At 43.5% G+C, this 23,147-nt stretch overlaps 1 protein-coding gene and 1 long non-coding RNA gene across 2 annotated transcripts in view; one reads left to right on the top strand and one right to left on the bottom strand.

Annotated features, from left to right (window-relative positions):
* LOC130272890 (uncharacterized) overlaps positions 1–7,303 on the bottom strand; it is a 55,522-nt gene extending 48,219 nt beyond the window's left edge. The window contains exon 1 of the long non-coding RNA XR_008843773.1: positions 7,239–7,303. This is a non-coding gene — a long non-coding RNA (uncharacterized LOC130272890). The remainder of the gene's footprint in view (positions 1–7,238) is intronic.
* Positions 7,304–11,722: 4,419 nt separating this feature from the next.
* The window catches only part of ANP32B (acidic nuclear phosphoprotein 32 family member B), a 49,681-nt gene continuing 38,256 nt past the window's right edge, over positions 11,723–23,147 (top strand). Inside the window, exon 1 of the mRNA XM_056518868.1 lies at positions 11,723–12,793. Coding sequence (XP_056374843.1) covers positions 12,740–12,793 — 54 coding nt within the window. The 5' untranslated portion in view covers positions 11,723–12,739. The remainder of the gene's footprint in view (positions 12,794–23,147) is intronic.

Genomic DNA, 23,147 nt, shown 5'->3' with positions numbered 1-23,147 from the left:
ATATTATTGGTAATATTGGTCTTAGTATTCAGGATTTGGTCAGTAATAGTATGGTGGTAAAATGTATGGTGATTTTATTCCTCCTTGTATACTGGTTTAAATGCTTAAAATTGTCCTCTTCTATAAGACTATTACTTATGGGACTTATTTTTTTTGCTCCGTGGTCTGTAGCTTTTATCTGTATCATTTTTGTTTTGATGGGACTTTTTAATCACTTTTAATACACTTGGTATATGAGGAGACCAGAAATCAGCAATTATGGACTTAGGTGTTTTTATTTTTTTTGTTTTTTTTAATGTTTACACCATTTACCATGCAGTTTAATTAATGTTACATTTTTATAGTTCTGTCATTTTCACATGCGGCGATACCAAATATGTTTATTTTTGTTTACACTTTTATTAGGGGAGGGACGTGATCACTGATGTCTGGCATTAGCAATAAATGAAGAGCGCTCAGCTTGTAAGCGCACTTCATACACCCAGACTGCTAACACGGCATACATGTACACCATGTTTCGTCAAGGTGTCAATGGTGACTACACTAACCCCTCGTCCTGATCTCACACACAAAGTCTAACTTCCACAGTCCTGACAGATCCCTATCCCTTGAATTCATTGCTCCCTGAAGGTACCTGTGATGAGGAGTTTGGGTGGATCCTTAGGATAGAAAAGAGGTTAAAACTTGGGTGAGAAAGGGATAAGGAGGCTCAACACATGAGGGAACCCCATCCTCATCACAGAAGCTCCTAGAGGCTACCTGAAGGGGCGGAGCCATGAAGTGTCAGGGGGAGAGCTTTATCCTAATAATTTCTCTGATAGACAGTTATTGACTACAGGCGTTTCCATGGACCCCAGGCAGCCATTTTTTTTAAATCCAGAAGTACAACTATGCCTACACTCGGTAAGATACACAGGTTTCTTATTTGATTAAGTTACCTCATTTTTATGTGGACGGAATTATATTATGTAGATGAGCAGACCTGGCTTATAAATAATCTCCATTATGAGATGGTAATATGAGTTTATAAGCCACACCCTCTTCTACTGCAAATGAACGGGGCGCGTCTTATGGGGATCAATGCAATCACATATTGTTTATTAGCATAGTCTAATGGCATCTTTCTCTGCTCCACCACATGATATAATAATTCCCACAAGGAAACCTAATTTAAGTCTTCCTAATTAGTTACGCACTATAATTTCATTTATATTATGGTCAGTTTTTATTACTCTTTAATGTTAATCAATTGTAACCAATAAATGTACTTATTTTTATAATAACAGCGTTATTATTTTATTATATTGCAAAAGTTACTTCTACCACTACTTCATTGAACTCATATCTGGGAAAATAGTCTGGCCCAGATATGGTGAATTGCAATGTTTGTATATTTTTGGCAATTCATAACGGTCATAATAGTTTTAATATTTTTGTTGACCATAATTCATAAATTAGTTATTACCCCGACAGTCATACACCACCCTCTAAGACCCTGTACAGTAGTATCTCCCAATTGTGGAAAAAAGTTTCCCCTATTGGGAAAAAAAGGCTCAAAAATCTTTCTAAATGACCAAATACTGTACTGTACTCACTTTAGAGTGTAGTTACCTATACACAATAAAAAGTAATATTATAAAGAAATAATTTTTTACTGTAATAAGGCTTGCACTGCAAAAACAAAAAAAAACTCAACAATGTAACCAATTAGGAAAAGTAAACATTTATTACAGTACAGTATTTAACCTGTTGGCGCCGGGCGGTGATCGGACCGGGATGACTGCTGATATCAGCAGGCATCCCTTGGCAACAATGCCAAGGGGGGTCCTGAGACTCGGACAATTCAGACCGGCGATTTGCAGCGATTCCGGGCCAATCAGGTCACTGGTGACCCGATCACCTGGAAAATAAGAGTGATCAGAGCTGCCAGACAGCTCCGACCATCCTAAAGGATTGGATCGAGGTGGCAGGGGTGCCACCTCCTCCTATCTCCTGCCATTGGTCGGTCCAATGGCACTGACCGAACAATGGCAGTTGGGGACGGGGGGGTTAAAGTTCATTTTCCTCGCTCTGCCCGCCGATTGAAATCCGGGCAGGGCGGGGGGGGGGGGGGGGTAGACAAGAGCGGTGAGTGGGGGAGCAATTTCCGTCGAAGGGGGCAGCAGCGGCAGGAGGAGGCAGCCAGAAAAAGTGGCGGTGGAGGAGACTGCAATGAAGATCGCCGGTGATCTTCACTGTGGTCTTCTAAAAGTTGCAAAACTACAACTCCCAGCATGCCCAGACAGCCTAAGGCCATCTGGGCATGCTGGGAGTTGTAGTTTTGCAACATCTGGGGGGCCACAGTTTGGGACCACTGTGTAGTGGTCTCCAAACTGTGATCCTCGAGATGTTGCAAAACTATAACTTTCGGCATGCACTGACTATCTGGGCATGTTGGGAGTTGTAGTTCTGCAACATCTGAAGTGGCACAGTTTGGAGACCATACAGTCCATACAGTCAGGGATGCTGGGCAGTGTAGTTTTGCAATATCTGGCCCTTCAGATGTTGCAGAAATACAACTCCTAGCATGCCTGGACCATCTGGGCATGCATGGAGTTGCAGTTTTGCAGCATCTGGAGTGCTACAGTTTGGAGACCACTACTTAGCGGTCTCCAAACTGTTCTTCCCCAGTTGTTGCATAACTACAACTCTTAGCAAGCCTTTCAGCTGTCAGTGCATGCTGGGAGTTGTAGTTTTGCAACAGCTGTAGGCACACTGGTTGGGAAACACTGAGCTAGAGTCTGTTTCCTAACTCAATGATTCAAACCAGTGTGACTCCAGTTGTTGCAAAACTACAACTCCCAGAATGCACTGACAGACCGTACATGCTGGGAGTGGCAGTTTTGCAACAGCTGGAGGCACACGGGTTGGAATCACTGAGCTAGAGATTTTTTCCTAACTCAGCGGTTCCCCACCATTGTGCCTACACTGTTGCAAAACTACAATTCCCAGCATGTAGGGTATGTTAGTGCAACAGCTAAAGGTTTGGGGCGCCCATGGGCGGGGGTTTACAGTGGGTTTCCGCCGCAGCTCAAACTTCCAGCAGAAAACTCACTGTGAAACCCCGCTTGTGTGAATGTACCCTAAAAACACTACACTGCACAAAATAAAAAGTAAAACACACACCCTTACACATGCCCCCCCCCCCCCCCCCCAAAAAAAAAAAATATCAAAAATGTCTCATACGGCAGCCTCCAGCCGTTGCAAAACAACGACTCCCAGTATTGCCGGACAGCCATTGACTGTCCTGGCAGGCTGGGAGTTTTGCAACAGCTGGAGTCACCCTGTTTGGGAACACGGCTATAGGGTTTTGGTGGAGACAAGCGCCATCCTTGTATCCGGGTCCGCCCCTATTGCAAATTCCTAATTTAGGCCTCAAATGCGCATGGCACTCTCTCATTTCAGAGCCCTGTCATATTTCAAGGCAACAGTTTAGTGCCACATATGGGGTATTTCCGTAGGATTTTTCTCCTTTTACCCCTTATGAAAAGGGAAAGTTAGGGGCTTCACCAGCATGTTAGTGTAAAAAAATTAAGTGGTAAAATGAGAAAAAGACCCCAAAATTTGTAACGCAATTTCTTCCGAGTACGGAATTACCCCATATGTGAATATAAAATGCTCTGCGGACACACAACAGGGCTCAGGAGTGAGAGAGCGCCATGTACATTTGAGGCCTAAATTGGCAATTTGCACAGAGGTGGCTGATAGTTGCAGCAGTTCTGACATGAATGCAAAAAAAATAAATAAATAAAAACACCCCCATGTGACCCCATTTTGGAAACAACACCCCTCAAGGAACGTAACAAGGGGTATAGTGAGCCTTAACACCCCACAGGTCTTTGACGAATTTTCGTTAAAGTTGGATGTGAAAATAAAAAATCTGTTTTTTACCCCTGAAATGCTGGTGCTGCCCCAAATTTTTCATTTTCACAAGGGGTAATAGGAAAAAAAGACCCCCAAAATTTGTAACACCATTTCTTCTGAGTAAGGAAATTGCCCATATGTGGATGTAAAGTGCTCTGCGGGCGCACTATAGGACTCAGAAGAGAAGGAGCGCCATTAGGCTTTTAGAGAGAGAATGTGTCTGGAATTGAATGCCATGTGTGTTTACAAAGCCCCCATGGTGCCAGAACAGTGAACCCCCCACATGTGACCCTATATTGGAACCTACACCCCTCAAGGAATGTAATAAGGGGTGCAGTGAACATTTACACCCCACTGGTGTCTGACAGATTTTTTTGAACAGTTGTCTGTAAAAGTGAAACATTTTATTTTCCATTTGTACAGCCCACTGTTCCAAAGATCTGTCAAAAGCCAGTGCGGTGAAAATGCTCACTGCACCCCTTATTACATTTCGTGAGGGGTGTAGTTTCCAAAATGTGGTCGCATGTGGCCCCCCCATATGCGACCCCATTTTGGAAACTACACCCCTGTTCTGGCACCATGGGGGCTTTGTAAATGCACATGGCCCCCGACTTCCATGCCAACCAAATTCTCTCTCCAAAAGCCCAAACGGCGCTCCAATTCTGAGCATTGTAGTTCGCCTGCAGAGCACTTTATATCCACATATGAGGTATTTCCATACTCAGAAGAAATGGGGTTACAAATTTTGGGGGGCTTTTTCTATTATTACCCCATGTGAAAATGAAAAATTTGGGGTAACACCAGGATTTTATTGAAAAAAATAATTATTTTTATTTTTACTTCCCAATCACCTGTGGGGTGTTAAAGGAGTATTCTAGGAATTTTTTTTATTTGATTATGCTACAGGGGCTGTAAAGTTAGAGTAGTTAAAAATATAGTGTCTGTACCTGTGTGTGATGGTTTTCTCACAATTCTTATGTGATTTTCACCCCAATATTTATTTTTAACAGAATACAAAATGACTGTTGTCTCAGATTTTTCCCAGATTGCAATGCTCCCGAGACCTGACTTACTAGTCAGCTGATGACAGGGAGCCTGTCTGCTTCAATGGGTGGAGTAATCGCTTGTTGGGAGAGCGATCAATCTGCAACTGATGCAACAGCTGTAGGCACCCTGATTGAAAACCACAGGTTCTTTTGAATGGATGCAGCTCATTTATGTTTCAATGGGTGGGGTGGCTGATGTGAGGGAGGGAGGACAATGGAATTATGGGATTTGTAGTTAAAAAAAGAAAAGTCCAACAGGAAATACCAGTTCACAAAAAGCTAGCCACAGTGTTATGGTAATCTCACAACATAGCCATTTAGCCCCAAGACAAGCGAAGATCCTTCATAAGCATGTCCATTACTGCCTGCCAGGTACATACTAAAATCACCTTATGGTGGATAACCCCTTTAAGGCTCACTTTACCCCTTCTTACGTTCCTTGAGGGATGTAGTTTCCAAAATAGTGTGCCAGGTGTTTTTTTTTACTGTTCTGGCATCATGGGGGCTTCCTAAATGAGACATGCTCGCCAAAATGCCATTGTCGCTCCTTCCTTTTGAGCCCTCTAGTGCACCCACAGAGCACTTTACATCAACTTATGAGGTATTTCCATACTCGAGAGAAAATGAATTACAAGTTTTGGGCGGCCTTTTTACCTTTTACCCCTTGTAAAAATGAAAAAAATGGGGGTACAATAAAGTTAGTGTAAAAAATTGAGATTTAGATTTTTCTCCTCCATTTTGCTGCTATTCCTGTGAAACGCCTAAAGGGTAAACAAACTTTTTGAATGTCATTTTGAATACTTTGAGGGGTGCACTTTTCATAATGGCATCCATTATAGGGAATTTCCAACATAAAGACCCTCATATTCACTTCAAAACTTAACTGGTCCCTGAAAAATTCTGATTTTGAAATATTTGTGAAAAATTTGAAAATTGGTGCTATACTTTGAAGCCCTCTGATGTCTTCAAAAAGTGAAAAAAACATGTCAACTTTATGATTAACACATTGTATATGTGAATCAATATGCAATTTATTTGACATGTCCCTTTTCCTTAAAAGCAGAGTGCTTCAAAGTTAGAAAAATGCAAACTTTTAAATTTTTTCCTGAAATTTGGGCATTTTTCATCAAGAAATGATGCAAGTATCGACAAAAATTTACAACTAACATAAAGTAGAATATGTCACAAAAAAACTATCTTGGAATCAAATTTTATAAGTAAAAGCATCCCAGAGTTATTGATGCATAAATTGATAGAGGTCAGATTTGAAAAAAATGCTCCCGTTCTTAGGGTCATAATGGGCTCCGTACCCAAGGGGTTAAAAACAAACACAGTCACAACAACAAAATTGCCCTGCTTACTGTTAAAACAACAGTCAGTGACGGCAGTGCAGGGTAGAGGACGTCAAGAGGACATCAAGCCAGTTGAAATGCCGAGCCCCTGCACCTGAGCCTGCTGGCCATGTAAAAAGTACAACAAGGGAGGCAGAGGGAGGATAGGGGAAAAGGATGTGGCATGAGGTAATAGAGAGGGGACCAAAATGGCATGGGGAGAATCAGAGGGGTGGCAAATGATGTGGCACAGGGGGATAAACGGGGAAAGAAATGGCACAGTGGGAATGATGTTGCACAAGGGGTTGGTAAAGAATGGATAATTAATTTGCACAGAGGGTAATAAACAAGGAATTAAATGGGGGGATCAAGGGGAAATGATGTGGCACAGGGGGTAATAAAGGGGGGATGATTTGGCACAGAGGAAGTAAGTGGCACGGGGGAATAGTTTTACAGGACAATGCCGCTATTGGGAGATTTTACTGTATTAGTTTTGCACACAGGGCAGGGCCCCATACATGGGCTGACAGGCAACAAATGAGAAGCACTGATCTTGGTAATCAGTGCCTGTTTGCAGAGCCTTGGTGGCCTAAAATATTCATTAATCTTGGAAACACACCTCCTGTTTACACAGGGTGACGTGCAACCAATAGCTATAATTTTAATGGCCGAACAAGCATTTACTAACTTGGCAAACAATCACAGGCCCTTTTACACAGGGCGATATTGAGAACAATTATTCAAACTACATATATAGAGACCTAAATTGATTCTATGTACAAAAACTTGTGTGGGAACGAACCACCAAAATGTATCAAATTATCAAATACCCAGCAGGAGTGAAGTGGCACAGGTGCCATCTCACAATGACGCGATTGATCGGTCGGAATGACAAACCAATCACTACCCTGCTGAGCGTTGATCGGAGCTGCGATCGAAGCAGGTGGGAGTCTCTTACCTTCCCGTAGCCTGGCTGGGGTCCCCTTAGGAGCGGTGGCAAACTGGAGCGGCGGTGGTGCGGGCATCAGGATACAGCAGGAAGTGAGGCTTGATTGCCTCCTGCTGTTGCTTAGCAACAACTCCCAGCATGCACAGCCAAAGGGCATGCTGGGAGTTGTAGTTATGCAACAGCTGGAGGCACAACTACAACTCCCAGCATGCCCTTTGGTAGTCTGTGCATTCTGGGGGTGGTAGTTATGCAACAGCTGGAGGCACATGAAAAAGTGTGCCTCCAGCTGTTACATTACTACAACTCCTAGCATGCACAGACAGCCAACGTAGTTGTGCCTCCAGCTGTTGCATAACTACAACTCCCAGCATGCCCTTTGGCTGTGCATGCTGGGAGTTGCATTATACAAAAGCAGGAGGTGAGTGTTGTGTACCTCCAGCTGTTGTATAATACAACTCTCAGCATGCACAGCCAAAGGGCATGCTGGGAGTTGTGTTAATGCAACAGCTGGAGGCACAACTACAACTCCCAGCATGCCCTTTGGCAGTCTTTGCATGCTGGGAGTTGTAGTTATGCAACAGCTGGAGGCACATTTTTTTCTATGAAAAAGTGTGCCTCCAGCTGCTGCACAACTACAACTCCCAGCATACATGGACAGCCAAATGGCATGCTGGGAGTTGTAGTAGTGTGCCTCCAGTTGTTGCATAATTACAACTCCCAGCATGCCCTTTGGCTGTCAATGCATGCTGAGAGTCGTAGTTTTGCAACAGCTGAAGGCACACTGGTTGTGAAACACAGAGTTTGTTACCTAACTCAGTGTTTCGCAACCATGACCGTACATGCTGGGAGTTGTAGTTTTGCAACAGCTGGAAGCACACTGGTTGCAAAACACTAAGTTAAGTAACAAACTGTTTCACAACCAGTATGCCTCCAGCTGTTCCATAACTACAACTCCCAGCATGTATGGACTGTTAGTGCATGCTGGGAGTTGTAGTTTTGCAACAGTTGGAGGTTTACCCCCCTCGCCCATGTGAATGTACAGGCTATATTTATAAGGGTGGAGGTTTACAGTGAGTTTCCTGCTGCAAGTTTGAGATGTGGCAAATTTTCTGCTGCAGCTCTAACTCCCAGCGGGAAGCGCAAGGCCTCTTTCACATATATTTTAAGCAGTATTTGTAGTTAAAAGTATTTACATATAGTCAGGAGTGGGTCTAAAACACACAAAATGGTGAAAGTGTGTCCATTATAGTTTCTCTGCGTTGGTATCACTCCTGATTTTGGTTTAAAATATTGGCCAAAATACTATGTTTGAGAGGCGTGTCTCTCTATGCAACTTCACATGGGGAAAGCAGGCTAGCTTATCTGATATGAACCATATATGTCAGGTACATGTATATATCTTCCCGAAGGGAAAGAGGGCACCAGAAAGGAAAGCCAGAATGTAATGCTCTGGAAAATTTTGGCTGGTAAATCTTGGGTCTTGGTATTCATGTGAATATTACTTTGACACAGAACACCTCCTAAACATTGTTACAGATAAAGTATACCCCTTCATGCAACAATAATTCCTACCAGCAGTGGCCTATTTTGGCAGAATAATGTGTCCTGGCTCACAGAAAATATAGTTCAGTAAATAGTTTGAGGAACATGACAAGGAGTTCAAGGTGTTGATTTGGTTCTCCAAATCCATCAAATATTAGTCTGATCTAGCATGTATGCAATGTGTTTGAAAACAAGCTCAATCCATCAAGGTCTCAACTAGCAACTTAGGCTGAATTCATATCGCCTTTAAATTTTCCGTTCGTCATTGGGGCAGAACAACAAAGAATATGACGCTGGAGAATCCGCTACATGCTAGACACTAATGGTGCCTAACAGATCCCATTGACTATAATGGGGTCTGTCAGGTTTCTGGCATGGTGTCTGGTGGTTTACCACACAGAATAGCACAGCTTGCTGCGCTATTTTGTCCAGTATTTATCTATTTATATATATTTATCTATGATAAAACTGTCAACAAAATGATGCCCAAACACAGCTGTGAAACCTACCTTATGGTATACACATAGGTGTACTATAGCATGGCCTCTCAACTTAATGTCAGTCTGTCACCTAAATTTAGGAGGACCTCAGATATACAGGTGACAGACTGACAACAACCACTATCATTACAGTTACAGACCATGTGTGATTATATACAGTTACATCTGGTGATATTGTTCACATTCCTTATTCTTCTCCATCCGGCCCAATCCGTCATAATGATTTCTTCCAGCCACAACTGTTCTCTGCAGAACCTGCCAGAGAAATATATTAGGCTCCGCACTTTTCCAGCACCTATAATGCCCTGAACCGAAATAATGCCCCCCCTTGGTGGGTTGGGGAAGAGTCAGTAGGTCCCCCACAATAGGTGTTTAGGCTGCTCCAGTAGGTAGAAAGGTTTCTTTAGGTGCCCCGAGCAGGTAGAGTTTCCCCTGTAGGTAAATCCCCCAGATAGGTGTGTCTTGTAAAAGAACCTCTATATAAGCTTTGTAGGTAGCCCTCCCCATATTAGCTAGGCAGGAATGTAGTAGATAGTCCCCCATATTAGGTAGGCAGCAGAAGTCCCCCACATTAGCTAGGAAGCAGACGTCTGCTACATAAGCTTGGCAGCAGTTCCCCCACATTAGTTAAGTAGCAGTTCCCCCACATTAGCTAGGCAGCAGTCCCCCAGCAAAGGCATACTTACCTCCTGCTGCTCATCTTCTTTCTCTGTCGGCTCCCTCAAATCAGCCTCTTCTTTTCTCCTCTATGCTCTGGCATCTGATGACATCACTCGTGTGCGGGAGCACAGAGAAAGATTTCGGCCTCTTGTGAGTGATTGACAGGGTGAGGAGCACTTCACACCAAACTTCCCACTGAGCCCCACATTAAACTGTAGAAGCCTCATTAGAAGACATTTATAATTAAATGTGGGACATGTGGGTGCCGTTATGGAACAGCAGGACATCACCCCAAAGCAGGAATGCCCTGCCGGTACCGGGACGGTTGGGAGGTATGCTATAGCCTTATTTTTGTGTCTGTAGTTCAGAATGACCTGAATTAACATCTCCAACATACCCATATATGGGGACCTTTACAGAACTTTAAAAGGACCTGTGGTCAATTCCAAAAAAATTAAATTGTACCGTCAACACCCTGATTAACACCTTTTACAGTTTCTTGATATGCCCTCCCATTCCTGAAATATGACATTTATAGTTTGTCTGACAATTCAGGGAACCAGTCAGATGGGTGTGAACTTCATTTTAATAATGTATATCAGGTGATAAGTGGGATCATACAGTCAGGGGCAATCTCATTTTTTGGAATTTGGCAACAGATCTTTTTTAAAGGGGTATCCCAACATCAGATAAAAAAAAAAGAAAGAAAGAAAAAAAATAGAAACATAGAATGTGTCAGCAGATAACAACCATTGGACCCATCTAGTCCGCCCAATTAATATGAATAGTCCCAGGCCCTATCTTATATGAAGAATAACCTTATGCCTATCCCATGTATGCTTAAAATGATGCAGAAGCATATAGCCTTGCTTATCTCTGGGTTTGACAAATTTGTTTAGAATCTAGCAACTAGCAAAAAAAAAAAAATCAGTGCTATTTTTGACTGTGTGGGACCGGGATGTGATAATTTGATAAGTTGGATTCTGCACGTGACAATTCTAAATATTTATTTTATCTTATTTGAAAAAATGGGAAAAGGAGAGCAATTTGTATTGGGGGGGGGAGGTATATTTAAAAGAAAAACTTTTTTCTCTACACTTTTTTGGCCCCACCAAAGCAGGGCAAAGCAGGGTAGAGAGTGATTTAGGCTGTAGTGGCTAGTCAGAGGTGACATCACCACCTAGGTGTGCGGCTAGAGTTTGGAAATAAGATCCAGCCACACCTCCGGAGACAGCAGATTATGGTGCATTGTCTTGGGAGAGAGAGGGGAGCTGCTGGGACAACAGCACAGACAATGAAAGAACTACACAACTTCCTGTCAGGGTTAAATCAAGCTAAAACACACTGAATCCAGTACAATGTTATATATACTGTATCAATAAGTTATATATCTTGGGGTGATAGTCTTATTGAAATACAATTTTCAGTTACTAGAATACCCATTTAAAAGATCAGAAGATCTGCTGCTAGAGTCTTGGTGCTAGATGCCACATCCTTTACAGATCTTGTGAAAGTCCACTCCTTGTAGGGATGGGGCTGTTTTAATGGAATGAAGACAGATACTATATTTGTGTATATATTATACACACACACAGACTATAAAAATTGATGTTCAACAAAACATACGCTTTCAAAAAAAGAGCTCTTGATAACTGACTGTTATATAACAGGCTATCATAAAATATAAACAAGCCCTGCTGCAGGTGTGACTTGTCCTACAAGCTTGCACTCTTATTGATCAATACAATGCACAGTTGTGACTACACCCTTCCCTTAACCCAGCTGTAAAACAAAACTAAAGAGCTTAGGTGCCAGTATGAGTTGTACAAAAAAAATAGATAAGCAGACACCTCATAACAATTCTCAGAAACTGCTTATTCTAGGATTTAAAATTAGTTTTATTAATAAACGCAGAATAATCCCCCTGAGAATATTAGGGAATGGCTGATAATGTCAGTTCCTGATGTCTTAAAAAGCCTCATGTGGCGTTATTACTAAACAGCCAGGCTAGGACTTTCAACTGGATGCCAGTGATATCACTGGTGAAGCCCTGGTAATAAAGGAATACTGCTAGTGATTATGGCATTGTACTGAAGTTCTGGCACCAAGCAGCATTGCCTACCTGTCTAATAAACTTGTAGTTAAGTGAACACATGAAGGGGATAGGAATAATGACTTAACAGTAATGTCCACCTATAAAAACCATGAAAACTTGAAATAGAACTGTAACCCAAGCTCTCTGAGCCACTCCTTTCCGCTGCCATTGGCCTTAATGCTGGTGCCTGCAACCTAACAGTATCGCTATAAAGAGCTGGTGAAGCAATGTATAGGCAAAATCGCGATGTAACCGTTCTAAAGGCGTCTTCTTCTCAGTAGCTTTCTTATGCAAGCGTGTTTTTTCCTGCTGTCGCTTTCTGCTGTTTGCTGCAGCATTTGCTTGCTCAGGCTGCAGTACCGCCCTGTGGCCACTGGAGGCAGCCGTGTCAATGTCCTTTTTTTTTTATTTTTTTTTATTTCAGTGCCTTTTTTTTTCCCTCCATGGTTTCTCCTCCTCGCTCTTGTGAGTAACTTGGCGTTTGGACTCAGCAGCTTCCACACGTTTCCTATACAGAGAGCGATCAGATTCTGTGCCTCCATTAAGGACACCTCGAACTGCTCTTTTGCTGTGAAGCCTCCCACCCCCTCCCTTTGAAACTTTTATTTCTGGGCTGGATCACCTAGAAAAGCAGCCAGGACAGGGGAGACCGATCTATCATAGAGCCATAGACAAGAGAGCGGGGGACGAACGACTCCAAGAAATCCAAGAAGATGGACATGAAAAAGAGAATTCACCTGGAGCTCCGGAACAGGACGCCGTCAGATGTAAGCTCCTCTTTTCTATTAATACCCTGCTGGCATCTGATAGGGCATCCTTACCAAGTGCATGCTTGTCATGGCCAGCCTTATGTATTCCTTCACTTCTCTGGAGCAGATGACTTGGGCAGAATGGGCACCCCTGCCTCCCCCCTCAGCCCAAGACTACAGTTTAGAGCCCAAGTGCCTGGCACAGCTCGGTTGGCAGAAGGCTAAACTTTGCCTCTGTGTGATGCCCCCTTACCCCTCTGGCTGGGAAGGTGATCATTCAAAGTGTGAGTTTGTTGTCTGGAGGGAAGGAGGAGGAGGAGGAAGGGATGGCGTTATGGAAAATTAGATTTAGATGGATGGTTTCATTGGTTTTCAGAGTTTTAAATTTCCTCTTGTGTTTTTCCCCCTACTCGTTCACACTCTGTTCAGCTGCCAGAGCGGTAGCCATGTTTGCATACAGGCGATACCTGACCGCCCTTCTGGGGATTCAAAGTATTAAGATTGTGAGAAGTTAGTGCCTTGTGCCCACCTCGGCAAGGAATGGAGGGCACGTTTCGGCCGCTGGCAGCACTTAATGCTAGAGTTGTGAGAAAGGTGCCCCTCATTGCAGGGACTGGCGACTATGGCAGCTAAGGGTATGTAATCTATCTTGGTTACTGGTGAAGCTTCTATCGGGGCACACACATGCCCATGGTGCCCGCACGCAAGGGTTGACTGAAAGTCAACTGGAAAGTTGCTGCTGTGCCCAGAGCATTCTATGGAGTCCGTCACGTGACACCCCCCCGTATTGTTATCGTGAAGTAACATTGTATCAACACGAGCTACAGAAGTGTCAATATGTAGTCATGGAGCCAATGTGAGGCGCTCGGTACCCGGCAGAACGCCCCTATTGTGTGTTCCCTTTCGAGTGTGGTCATGTCCCCGGTATACCGCACGGCCTCGGCTAATGGAGCCTGTGCCTCACACTGCAGGCTGTGGCCGACTGGCAGGGCTTTATTTCTGCACAATGGGTTCTCCTCGCTCTCTCTCTGTGTGTGGCTACCGGCTAGGGAGCAAATAGTAGGAAGAAAATACAGATCTCTCCGGCGGGTCCGGGGCGACATGTTCCCCTCCTCCTTCTCTTCAGCTAGTCGGGCGGGAAAGCGCAGCCGAGCAGAGGGGGAGGAGAATGTGCAGGCTCCTATTCACACATGCACACGGCCAGAGATAAAATAATGACATCCGGCCGATTACTGTGGACAGAGACCACGGACGGGTGTCGCGTTATGTCGGTGTAGTCCAGCGCTCCCCAAAGTCAGAGGAGGAGACATCGCCATGTTGTCGTCTTCCTCCTCACTCCCACTCTCCATATTGAGTCTGTGTAGCCGTCGGTGTCTCGTTCTGTGGTGACAGCTGCAGTGCCCGCCTTCCACCCTCCATTTTGCCCCGCTGTAGCCTGTCCCCGGCATGGCGCTGTTCGTTGCTTCTTTTGCCTCGACGTTAGCCGAGCATTTCAGCTTCTTCTTCCTCCACTTCTCCTTCCCTCCCCCCTCAGCTCCTTTGTCTCCTACCTCCCTTTTCCATCATTCGGCTATTCCACCCTTCATCTATGCCCAGCGCTTGAAGGTTACATGTATCTCATCCCCACATGTCTCCCTGCCCTATTGTGAAGAATAGTCGTCTCAGTAAAGCTGCCAGGAGATGCCACTCACACCCTGTATCACTACATACCATCTTTATATTATTTCTCCCATAACACCTGCAGGAACTGTATGACTATGTCCCTCAGGATATTTACTGTACATATATAATGCAGGTTTTATTGTGGCATTGAACCATGGCAGAGCTGTGCCATTGCACATAAAATGCCACTAGAAAGGTTGTCATCACTTCCCCATATTGCTTCTGCCAGCTCACCTACAAATAGGTGACATGGTGGTGAAGGTCACATGGCAGGCTGTGTTTTCAAATACCCAAGTAGAGACTATAGCGTTTCCCCAGGAGGTAGTAGAAGTGATTGAGTTGTGAGGTCATTTTTCAGAATTTGTGACAGGGATTTAGTGCCCCACCCATATAAGGCCCTTTCACACTACTTTTTCTTTTTCTTTTTTTTAGTTTCACGGACGTAATTTTGACGAGTCATAAGGGGCAATAACAGGTCCCGATGGACCCCATTATAGTCAATGGGGTCCGTCAGGCGCCGCTATCTTCAGAGAGAATAGCGGGAGAAAAAGACAGTGCAAGCACCATCTTTTTCTCCCGCTAATCGCGATCATAAAATAACGGGCTTCACACTGTCGGAGACAAACGGCAGTGTGAATGTTGCTCAACTTGGGAGTATATCACCAAAAGGTAAACACCCTCTTGCAGCGATGGCCTCCGATTCTTCTGAGCTATAGGGATGGTTGCGAAGTGGGTTTCTGTACAATTGTTTGATCCTGTCACAACAACTGAAATAATAAAGGGAAACTGACAGTGTTCACCCGCACTAAACCCAATTTACTGAGTTTATAGTGCAGGTAAATGGCATTTAAAATGTGGGGTCACTTACTTGTATTAATGAAAATCTTTTTATTCTTGTAGTTGCATTTCGCAGCTGTGCGCAAAGGAGACGGTTTGCCTGTGAACCCGAGTTTAAATGCTGTTCACCTGCAGTATAACCCAGTATATTGGGTTTAGTGCGGGCACACAGCCTGCCAGTTTCACTTTAAATTCCTAATTTCTGCACTGAGAATACTTGGTGATGTGATATAGAGGGCACTTAAAGTGTACCTGTCAGTGCAAAAAAAAAGTTTTACTCTGTACCTAATCCTGATCATGTACATATAATTTTTATGTGTCTTGGACCTATATATCCCTAACATATAGCATTTATATGTTGCTCACTTGCTTTGTGTTCTTGCCTTTTGGTGCGGGCGTGTCTGTCTCTCCCTCACTCATCTGGGAGCAGCCTGGCAGTCTGCAAATCACCGCACAGTAGTTTTCATGCATACATTTTCTATCTGTTCCTAGTAAAGCTGGATGCTAATCAACATAGCTGTCACTACCATATGTGAGACATTCATCTTTCAGACTCCTGAATGTCTGACCAGCTTCTTTGTCATTCAGGAGTCAGAGAAAGTTTTGGCTGTTCAAGCATGCTGGGAGTTGTAGTTTTGCATTGCAACAGCTTGAGCTGCAGCATTTGTAAAGCGCTGTTAGAGGAGTGTTGCCTCTAGCTGTTACAAAACTACAACTCCCAGCATGCCCACACATACTTTGTCTGTAGTTTTTGCAAGAGCTGGAGGCACAGAGCTCTAAAACAGAGTTTTACAAAGATTGTACCACCAACTGTTGCAGAACTACAACTTCCATCATGGGAGGCTGTAGTTGTGCAATGGTGATCTCCTATACTGGATACCAACACACTTTACAGCCAGTATCCAGTGTGCTGCAAAATACAGAGTAGTCTGCCTGCGTAAAGACAGGTGACCCCTAGTGGTGGCTATTTAGGATTTTTTATTTTTTAGTAAAAAAATTTTTTTTTAAATAAATGTATATTTAACCCCTTAGGGACGGAGCATTTTTCTGTTTTTGCACTTTTGTTTTTTTCTTCCTTACCTTTTAGAAATCATAACCCTTTAAATTTTGCACCTAAAAAGCCATATGATGGCTTATTTTTTCCGCCACTATTTCGACTTTGTAATGACATCATCATTTTACCCAAAAATCTACATCGAAACGGGGGGAAAAAAAAATAGTGTGACAAAATGGAAGAAAAAACGCCATTTTGTAACTTTTGGGGGCTTCCGTTTCTACACAGTATATTTTTTGGTAAAAATGACACCTTATCTTTATTCTGTAGGTCCATACGGTTAAAATGATACCCTACTTATATAGGTTTGATTTTGTCGTACTTCTGAAAAAAAAAAATCATAACTACATGCAGGAAAATTTATACGTTTAAAATTGTCCTATTCCCCATAACTTTTTTTATTTTTCAACGTACGGGGTGGTATGAGGGCTCATTTTTTGCACCGTGATCTACCATTTTTGTTTTGATCGGACTTTTTGATCGCCTTTTTGCTTTTTTTTGTACATTTTTTTTTATGGTATAAAAAGTGACCAAAAATACACTATTTTGCAATTTTTTTGCGAGTACGCCCTTGACCATGCTGTTTAATTAACAATATATTTTTATAGTTCGGATATTTACGCCAAAATAAACCAAATATGTTTTATTTTTATTTACACAGGTTTTTTTTATTTATTTATTTATTTTTATGGGAAAAGGGGGGTGATTCAAACTTTTATTATGGAATGGGTTAAATGATCTTTATTAGGCTGCGTTCACACAATACAATTCATCTGTTTTAAAGATCCATCTGATGTTCTGTCATTAAACCCTGCAAATCGTCCGTTAGAAAATCCCATTATAGTCTATGGGATTTTTACATTATCCGTTTTAATCCGTTATAGCCTGTTATTAATAACGCACGTTATTTTGTGACGGGAGAATGAACGGAAGAAATAATGCATGCACTATTTCTCCCATTACCATCTTCGGTCACTAAATAACGTCCGTTATTAACGGGTTATGACGGGTTAAAACGGATTATGTAAAAATCCCATAGACTATTATGGGATTTTCTGACGGACGATTTGCAGGGTTTAATGACGGAACATCAGACAGATCTTTAAAACGGATGCATTTTTATGGTGTGAAAGCAGCCTTAACTTTTTTTATTTTATTTTTTACTTTTTTTTTTGCAATGTTATAGCTCCCATAGGGGACTATAACATGCAGTACATTGATTCAATACACTGATCACTGCCATTGCATTCAATGGAAGGGATCAGTGTTATCGGCGGTTGATTGCTCAAGCCTGGATTTCAGGCTTGGAGCAATCAATCGAAGATCGGATGTGCAGGAGACAGATGATGGGATTTTATCGCGATGGTCCTGATCAGCCCGACTGAGCAGCCGGGAAGCTTTTACTTTCACTTTTAGACGTGGCGATCAACTTTGATCGCCACGTTTAAAGAGTTAATGCCGGACATCAGCCCGATCGGCGATGTCCGGCATTAGTGTGGGTCCTGGTTGCTTATAGCAACCGGGACCCACTGGGTATGATGCATGCTCACCTCGTGAGTGCGCATTATATATGTGGACGTGCATGTAGACGTTCATAAACGTCCATATGGGTTAAAGGAGTACTCCGGTGAAAACCTTTTTTTTTTAAAATTTTTTTTTTTTTTTTTTTAAATCAACTTGTGCCAGAAAGTTAACCCCTTAAGGACCGAGGTCATTTTGGCCTTAAGGACCAGAGCATTTTTTGCACATCTGACCACTGTCACTTTAAGCATTAATAACCCTGGGATGCTTTTACTTATGAATTTGATTCAGAGATTGCTTTTTGGGTAATACCCCATATGTGGACGTCAAGTGCTCTGCTGGTGCACTACAATGCTCAGAAGAGAAGGAGCGCCATTGAGCTTTTGGAGAGAGAATTTGTTTGGGATGGAGGTCAGGGGCCATGTGCGTATATAAAGCCCCCCCCCGTGGTGCCAGAACAGTGGTACCCCCCCCCCCCACATGTGACCCCATTTTGGAACTGCACCCCTCACGGTATGTAATAAGGGGTACAGTGAGCATTTACACCCCACTGGTGTTCGACAGACTTTTGGAACAGTGGGCTGTGCAAATGAAAAATTTAATTTTTCATTTTCACGGACCACTGTTCCAAAAATCTCAGACACCTGTGGGGCATAAATGCTCACTACCCCTTATTACATTACATGAGGGGTATAGTTTCCAAAATGGGGTCACATGTGGTGGGGGGGGGGTCCACCGTTCTGGCACCATGGGGGCTTTGTAAACACACGTGGCCTTCTTTCTCCAAAACCCCAATGGCGCTCCTTCTCTTCTGAGCATTGTAGTTTTACATCCACATATGGGGTATTTATATACTCAGAAGAAATGGGGTTACAAATTTTGGGGGTCTTTTTTCCTATTACCCCTTGTGAAAATGAAAAATTTGGGATAACACCAGCATTTTAGTGAAAAAATAAAAATTTTTCATATTCAACAAAAATTCTTCAAGCACCTGTGGGTAGTTAAGGCTCACTATACACCTTGTTACTTTCCGTGTGGGGTGTAGTTTCAAAAATGGGGTCACATGTGGGCCTTTATTTTATTTTTTGCATTTATGCCAGAACCGCTGTAAAATCAGCCACCCCTGTGTGAATCACCAATTTAGACCTCAAATATACATAATGCGCTCTCACTCCTGAGCCTTGTTGTGCGCCCGGAGAGCATTTTACGTTCACATATGGGGTATTTCCGTACTCAGGAGAAATTGTGTTACAAATTTTGGGGGTCTTTTTTCCTTTTACCTCTTATGATAATGAAAAGTATGGGGCAACACCAGCATGTTAGTGTAAAAATATATATTTTTTTACAATAACATGCTGGGGTAGACCCCAACTGTACCTTTTCATAAGGGCTAAAAGGAGAAAATGCCCCCCAAAATTTGTAACACAATTTCTCCCGAGTACAGAAATACCCCATATGTGACCCTAAACTGTTGCCTTGAAATATGACAGGGCTCCGAAGTGAGAGAGCTCCATGCGCATTTGAGGCCTAAATTAGGGATTGCATAGGGGTGGGCATAGGGGTATTCTATGCCAGTGATTCCCAAACAGGGTGCCTCCAGCTGTTGCAAAACTCCCAGCCTGCCAGGACAGTCAGTGGCTGTCTGGCAATACTGGGAGCTGTTGTTTTGCAACAGCTGGAGGCTCCATTTTGGAAACACTGGGTGGTTTTTCCAGGTGGTTTTTCTTTTTTTTTTTTTTCTTTTGGGGGGGGGGGGGGGGGGTGGCGAGGTAACTGTGTAGGGGTGTGTACATGTAGTGTTTTACTCTTTATTATGTGATAGTGTAGTGCAGTGTTTTTACGGTACAGTCACACAGTCGGGTTCACAGCGAGTTTTGCACTGGGAGTTTGAACTGCAGTGGAAAATTTGCTGCATCTCAAACTTGCAGCAAGAAACTCGCTGTAAACCCGACTGTGTGAATGTACATTCACATGGGGGGGCAAAACTACAACTCTCAGCATGCAGTGACAGAAGGGCATGCTGGGACTTGTAGTTATGCAAGAGCTGGAGGCATACTACAACTCCCAGCATGCCCTTTGGCTGTCTGTGCATGCTGGGGGTTGTAGTTATGCAACAGCTTGAGGCACACTGGTTGCAAAACACAGAGTTTGTTACATAACTCTGTTTCCCAAATCATGTGCCTCCAGCTGTTGCAAAACTTAAACTCCCAGCTTGCATGGTCTGTCAGTGCATACTGGGAGTTAATAGTTGTGCAATAGCTGGAGGCACCTAGGTTGGGAAACACAGAGTTAGAAAACAGACAATGTTTCCCAGACAGTGTGCCTCCAGTTGTTGCAAAACTACAACTCCCAGCATGCCCAGACAGCCGTTGGGCATGCTGGGAGTTGTAGTTTTGCAACAACTGGAGAACAGATTGGAGACCGCTGTGTAGTGGTCTCCAAACTGTGGCCCTCCAGATGTTGCAAAACTTAAACTCCAAGCATGCCCAGACTGCCCAGGCATGCTGGGAGTTGTAGTTCAACAACATCTGCAGGGCCAGATGTTACAGAACTACAACTCCCAGCATGCCTGGACTGTCTGGGCATGCTGAGAGTTCTAGTTTTGCAACATCTGGAAGAGCACAGATTGGAGACCACTGTACAGTGGTCTCCAAACTGTGGTCCTCCAGATGTTGCAAAACTACAACTCCCAGCATGCCCAGACAGCCAAAGGCTGTCTGGGCATGCTGAGATTTGTAGTTTTGAAACTCCTAGAAGCAGCAGCGAAGATCAGTCACGTTCTTTACTGCTGCCTCTGATGCCGACGCTGCCTCCTCCACATGCCTGACGCCTCCATGTGTGCCTGCTGCTGGTCCCCCCCCCCCCCCCCGCTGCCCCGCAGGTATGTGACACGGTCCCCCCGCAGCTCTCGGGATCCTCTTCTCCCGCTCTGCCCGACGTCTAGGAGAGGGCACAGTGGGGGATCTGAACTTTCACCCCACAGGGACCAATCACAGTGATCGCTGACCAGGACCATCCACAGATGGTCCTGGGGGGGCTAGCAGAAGTTGTCCTCCGCTGGTAACAGCGGGACTTCTGCCATTTAACCCGTGCAATGCCGTGCCGTTAACTGAATGCGTTTATAAACGGCAGAATGCGCAAAGGATCTGCGCTATCCTCCGTTTATATAAGGCATTATGCGCGAAGGGGTTAAACAGATTTTTATATTACTTCTATTAAAAAATCTTAATCCTTCCAGTACTTGTTAGCTGCTGAATACTACAGAGAAAATTATTTTCTTTTTGGAACACAGAGCTATCTGCTGACATCATGACCACAGTGCTCTCTGCTGACAACTCTGTCCACTTTAAGAACTGTCCAGAGTAGAAGAAAAATCCCCATAGCAAACATATGCTGCTCTGTCAGTTCCTAAAATGGACAGAGATGCCAGCAGAGAGCACTGTGTTCCAAAAATAAAATAATTTCCTCTGTAGTATTCAGCAGCTAATAAGTACTGGAAGGATTAAGGTTTTTTTATAATAGAAGTAATTTACAAATCAGTTTAACTTTCTGGCACCAGTTGATTTAAAAAAAAAAAAAAAAAAAAAAGTTTTCCACCGCAGTACCCCGTTAATGAGTGATCTTCACTGTGGTCTTGTAAAAGTTATCAAAACTACAACTCCCAGCATGCCCAGAAAGCCTTTGGCTGTCTGGGCATGCTAGGAGTTGTAGTTTTGCAACATCTGGAGGTCCATAGTGTCCAAACTGTGGTACTCCAGATGTTGCAAAAGTACTACTCCCAGCATGCACAGACAGCCAAAGGCATGCTGGGAGTTTTAGTTCTGCAACATCTGAAGGGCCAGATGCTACAGAACTACAGTTTTTGGCAGTAGTTTGGCAGTCGTAGATGTTGCAGAACTACAACGCACCAGCATGCCTGACTGTTTGGGCATGCTGGGAGTTGTAGTTTTGCAACACCTGGAGGCGCAGTGGTTTCCAAACTGTGTGCCTCCAGATGTTACAAAACTACAATTCCCAGCATGCCCAAACAGTCAGGCATGCTGGTGCGTTGTAGTTCTGCAACATCTACGACTGCCAAACTACTGCCAAAAACTGGACAATCTGGGCTTGCTGAGAGTTGAAGTATTGCAACATCTGGGGGGACACAGTTTGGAGACCACTACACTGGGTTCCAAACTGTGCCCCTTTCAGCTGTTGCATAACTACAACTCTCAGCTTGCCCTTCCGCTGTCACTGCATGCTGGGAGTTGTAGTTTTACAACCTCTGGAGGGCCACCGTTTGGAGTCAGTCAGTCATGCTGGGAGTTATCCTCACCATCCCCAGGGGACATTTTTGCCCCCAGAAATGTTAAGGATATGAAGTTATAAATGCCTCTCTGAGGCCACCCCGTAAGTAGTCCTCTGGGCAGGTCCTGTCGCTCCGGCTGTGATCCCGCCCCCTCATCTTGATTGAAGGTTCGCGTCACTGCTGTGGTCTGTCTGCTTAGGGAGCAGAGCGATGACGCGAGCTGTCAAACAAGATGAGGGGGCGGGGCCATTGCCAGAGAGACATGTCCCCGGGGAGGGTGAGGATAAAGATTATAGCATATTTACCGTGTTGTCAAGCATTATATATGCTAAAATCTGCTGCTTGGTTCCCTTTAAATCGGTATGCAACAAGCCAGCATTTCCTGACTAAGGATCTGATCTGTGAGATTTTCTTGCGTTACGGCATCCTTGTAACTCAACCAGCTACATTTTTGAAAGAATTATTCTGTCCATTGAAGCAACCACTTGGTGAACAGAAATATTAACAGTTCAGTTACATTATGAATATGATTCACCTGAAATCATATACAGCTTTAGATGCCTGTTCATTTACAATGTACATAATGGCTTTACTTTTCTATTTGACCTGCAGAGCTGAACATTTAATAAGTCATGTTTCCTTTAAACAGTACCATATGTTTGTATAACACATACCTTGCATGGTAAAACCAAAAGAGTATAGTGTTTTTAAAAGAGGGGCTTTCTTACTTTGTCAAAGCCTCTTTCATAAAATATAGGGAATTCATCCCCTCCTTTAAGACACTTGTCAATGCATTTGTTGTAGTACTTGAAGCGCTTGCAGTGAACATCCACAATATTTCCATAACACAATATACATATGAAAATTTGCAGAATGCTCAAAAATCTATGCAGATTTTTTTCTGAAATATGTAGATAGACTTTCAAAAGCCCATACACATGTATGGAGCTGTCGATTGATGCAGACTTGTGATTCAAACTGCACTAAATCCATAACTGGTCTGCAGTGCC

The sequence above is a fragment of the Hyla sarda genome, chromosome 1, assembly GCF_029499605.1.
Source record: "Hyla sarda isolate aHylSar1 chromosome 1, aHylSar1.hap1, whole genome shotgun sequence".
Classification (NCBI taxonomy): Eukaryota; Metazoa; Chordata; class Amphibia; order Anura; family Hylidae; genus Hyla; species Hyla sarda.
Note: the sequence above shows the minus strand (reverse complement) of the source record. Positions and strands in the feature narration are given on the sequence as shown.